Source organism: Populus alba, chromosome 11 (assembly GCF_005239225.2).
Source record: "Populus alba chromosome 11, ASM523922v2, whole genome shotgun sequence".
NCBI classification, from domain to species: Eukaryota; Viridiplantae; Streptophyta; class Magnoliopsida; order Malpighiales; family Salicaceae; genus Populus; species Populus alba.
Window position 1 is genome coordinate 11,664,984 of NC_133294.1, and position 3,524 is coordinate 11,668,507.

Below are 3,524 nucleotides of genomic sequence, written 5' to 3' on the forward strand. Positions count from 1 at the left end.
TAGCTCAAAACTGTATCTAAAGCATAAAGAATATTTAGAGCAAAAGCCCGCTCATTGCAACATTTTTATGGATTACAAGAAATGAAATCAAGGATGGAGAACGAGAGGAGGAGCAGAAGAAGAAGAAGAAGATGATGAAGAAGACGAAGAAACAAAGAAGAAACTGAATATCACATCTCAGTCTTCTTGAAAGAAACAAAATTTTAGAATCTCCTGCATGACATATCTCCGAGCATCAGTGCCTTCCTACTCACTATTTGCTACAGATCCTTCTCAACTGCTCGAGTAACGCCAACTTCAGCTGGCCGAATGACTCTTTCATGTAGCATATATCCTGCCTGTAATATAGAACAGAAGTAACAGTTCAGTATGTAGTAAGCTTTTTCAATTGACACTTTAAATCAAATTATAGTCAAGAGCAATTAGCAGGGATATTATAACAGATCAGCCAGATGCAAGAAAGAAACTGAAAATACAAAGAGAAGGATCTGTTTCACAATGCTATTTATGCTTCATGTTTGTCTCGACATAATTCACACATGGTTTCAACATTTCCTAGTTTTGATAAAATGAGTGAAAGGATGGAAAAAGAGAGAGTTATGAGAGTATTTTTGTCAATTAAAAAAAATAAAGTTGATGCAACAAGGGTAACCAGTTGCTTATGTTCTTTTCTAACTCTGCTTACAACATGGTTTTCTCTCAAGGGCAAAAGTTGCTAGCAGCTGTCAATGCGAGTACTGCTAGCATTCTCCAAGAAACAATTATAATTGCCACAATGGAACAATAACAAAAAGAAACAATGGAAATCATAATCACATCAATAACTAAATAGTGTTTTCCCAGTTGATGAAAAAAATGAAACCATGTCAACAGTAATTTCAGGTTAACGGTTTGTGATGGTGTGCGAAATGGTTATTCAATAAAGAGCAAAGAGCTTGATTTTATTAAATTATAACCTTGAGAACAGCAGCTACTATCCCCGGAGGCTTAAGAGCATCTGGTACTTCGAATATTGCATTATGCCTGTGCGGATCAAATGGCTCATTTATTGGATCAAATTTTTCTACTCCATACTTCTTAAATACCTGAGATCCAAAAAATCATAAGGTTGTTTGAGCAATGATTTTTTTTTCTCTACTCTGTAGCTTAAATACCAGATGCAAAATGTACGAATAAAGAGAAGGGTGTGAGGCTGAGGTGATTGCTGGCAATTAACAAGAAATGCTACCTCTCCAAGCTGTTTCTCAGTCATTTCAACTCCTTCCAAAAGTGTTTTAAGGAGTGGTACTACATCAGCAGCATCATTTGACACATTGATTTTTGAGAAATTTCCTTTGACAACTGAAGAAGCTCTTCCCAAATTGTCTGCCACATCAAGTAGGCTCTTTGCAAAATTCTGAGGTACATGTTTTGAGAGCGCATTCAGTTAAAATTCCAGAAACAAAGAATAACCAAGTAATTAACGAATCCACATTTCCTAAAGGAAAGAAAGAAAGAAAAACATGCTGTCATTTGGCGAAGCTGACCTGGATAGCAAACTTTTTAGAGTTCTCTGCTTCACGTTTTGTTCTTTCCTTGACATTTTCCATTTCTGCATATGTGCGGAGAACTTTATCTTGCATCGTCTCAATCTCCTTGTGCTTTTCCTTCAAGAGCTCCTCCTTCTCCATCACAAGCTTCACCAGATCATCCATTGACAGATCGCTCACAGCCTCAGCATCTGAATCAGAAAATGCAGTTCGTTTAATACCTCTCCTCCTTCTTTGAACAGATTGGAAAATGGTTTGATGGGATTCTGAGTTAAAACCTGACTCTTCAGTCTCTCGCGAAACTGAAACTTTTGTCGGATCAGAAAGCTTTGCACTTCCATTTGTTTCTTCTGACTTCGCATCAGTGGGAGCACCATTGTTTTCTACAGCACTCCCCTGCTCCTTTTCGCCAGGCTCAGGAGATGCAGATGAAGTGAACCCAAAATTTTGAAAAAGGGAGGAATTGAGGACTGAATGATGAAACAGACAAACCTTACGTGTAATACACTGAAAGAAAAATTCAAAAGGGGAACCCAAACTTGTCAAGAAGAGATCAAATATTAAAAACCCATTCAAGTATTTGAAATGAATAGAAGTCAAATCCAAGGATTTGTACTATGGAATAAATATTGGTGGCGTGGGCACTAAAATAGATAAGAGGAGCTAACATACTTGTGCATGCTACTTGGAAATCATAAAACAACAATAACAAAAAGGAACCATAATTTTGACATAGAAAAGGAAACACAAACTTGACTTCCCCTCCACATAAGCTGAACCCAAAAACCTTCAAATGGCACCAATACAATAAACACATCTAGCTTATTTTGCATGCCATGGACATGTGATCAAATGTTTTAATTCAAAGGAATACAGGTTAATTAAACAGCATAAATGGAAAGCCATTATTATTACTCTTAATTTGAAACCCCAAAATGATGATAGAAAAGCAATCCATTCATTCAAGTCACTGCTTTTGAATTGCTCGCTCTCTCTCTGTAACCTATTAGAATTGCCATATTTCAAGCAAAGGACACATAAATGCAATCTAACATAGAAAATTAGTCATATAATGATTTCAAAACTAAATGATGCCCCAAACACTCGCACTTAAATGATCATAAAATTTTCAAGATTCTTAAACCCCTGCTATGAAACCAGACACAAAAATAACAATTCAAGAAAGAAAGAAAAAATCCTCAAAACCCTAGCAAAACCTTCAACGAAATCAGACACGAAAAGAACAGATACAAAAAAAAAAAAACTCGAGTCAAACCCTAGTAAAACCCTGCGCGAGAATTTGAAACTAAGAATCTAAGAGCCATTGGGTGATAAACGAACGCAGCACCTTGTTAGGATATTCATGAAACTGATTAGAGGGAATCAGCAACAGGTGGTGATTCTGGGACGGAGAGCATAGATGCAGAGAGCGTTGGCCCACGCTCCTCGAAAGGCGTGACAACATCCTGGTCATTAACATGGTTGGTTGATTACAGGGACGGGTATGAGAAATTATTACAAGGAGGCAAATAAAAATAAAAATGAGAGTATAAAAGGGAGGATTAAGAAGCGGAGAAGAGAAATAGCAAGAGAAATGCGTGGAGGGGAAGAAAAGTTGATTCTTAACGCGCTGGAGACTGAAGGGGTTCTAGGGTAGCGGCAGGTTTTCTTTCGGGCAACCGCAGCGGTTATTTTTTAATTTAAAATATATTGAAATATTTTTTTTGCTATTAATACATTATAAAAAATATTTAAAAAATTAATTTAAAATAAAATAAAATTTTAATTATTTTTAAAATACAAATGAAAAACCTCATCTTCTATAACAAATCCTTTATCTATATTCCCTCACAATTACATTACTAACTTATCAATATTTTTTTTTATCGAATCCTTCCCTTCATTTTCATTTAATAAAATTATTAAATAGCACACACGTGATTTCTCTTTTTTTTTTTTTTTATCTTTTTATATATATAAAAAAAACTACTTAAG

At 35.5% G+C, this 3,524-nt stretch overlaps 1 protein-coding gene across 1 annotated transcript; it reads right to left on the bottom strand.

The window, feature by feature from the left end:
• On the bottom strand, positions 1-3,202 carry LOC118035368 (grpE protein homolog 1, mitochondrial). The gene is made up of 6 exons (XM_035040917.2): positions 2,878-3,202; positions 1,808-2,036; positions 1,527-1,720; positions 1,229-1,396; positions 957-1,085; positions 1-338 (listed from the first exon to the last, which is right to left on the bottom strand). The coding sequence occupies exons 1-6, from the start codon at positions 3,007-3,009 to the stop codon at positions 261-263; spliced, it is 930 nt and encodes a 309-aa protein (XP_034896808.1). The 5' UTR covers positions 3,010-3,202; the 3' UTR covers positions 1-260.
• Between the last annotated feature and the right edge of the window lie 322 nt (positions 3,203-3,524).

Bases quoted from the DNA above. Each gene is read 5' to 3' on its own strand.
- LOC118035368 (XM_035040917.2), bottom strand. From the start codon at position 3,009: ATGTTAATGACCAGGATGTTGTCACGCCTTTCGAGGAGCGTGGGCCAA. The intron at 1,397-1,526 runs GTCAGCTTCGCC...CATGTACCTCAG, and splicing joins CTAAAAAGTTTGCTATCCAG to AATTTTGCAAAGAGCCTACT. The intron at 339-956 runs GTTATAATTTAA...TCTATATTACAG, and splicing joins TAGTAGCTGCTGTTCTCAAG to GCAGGATATATGCTACATGA.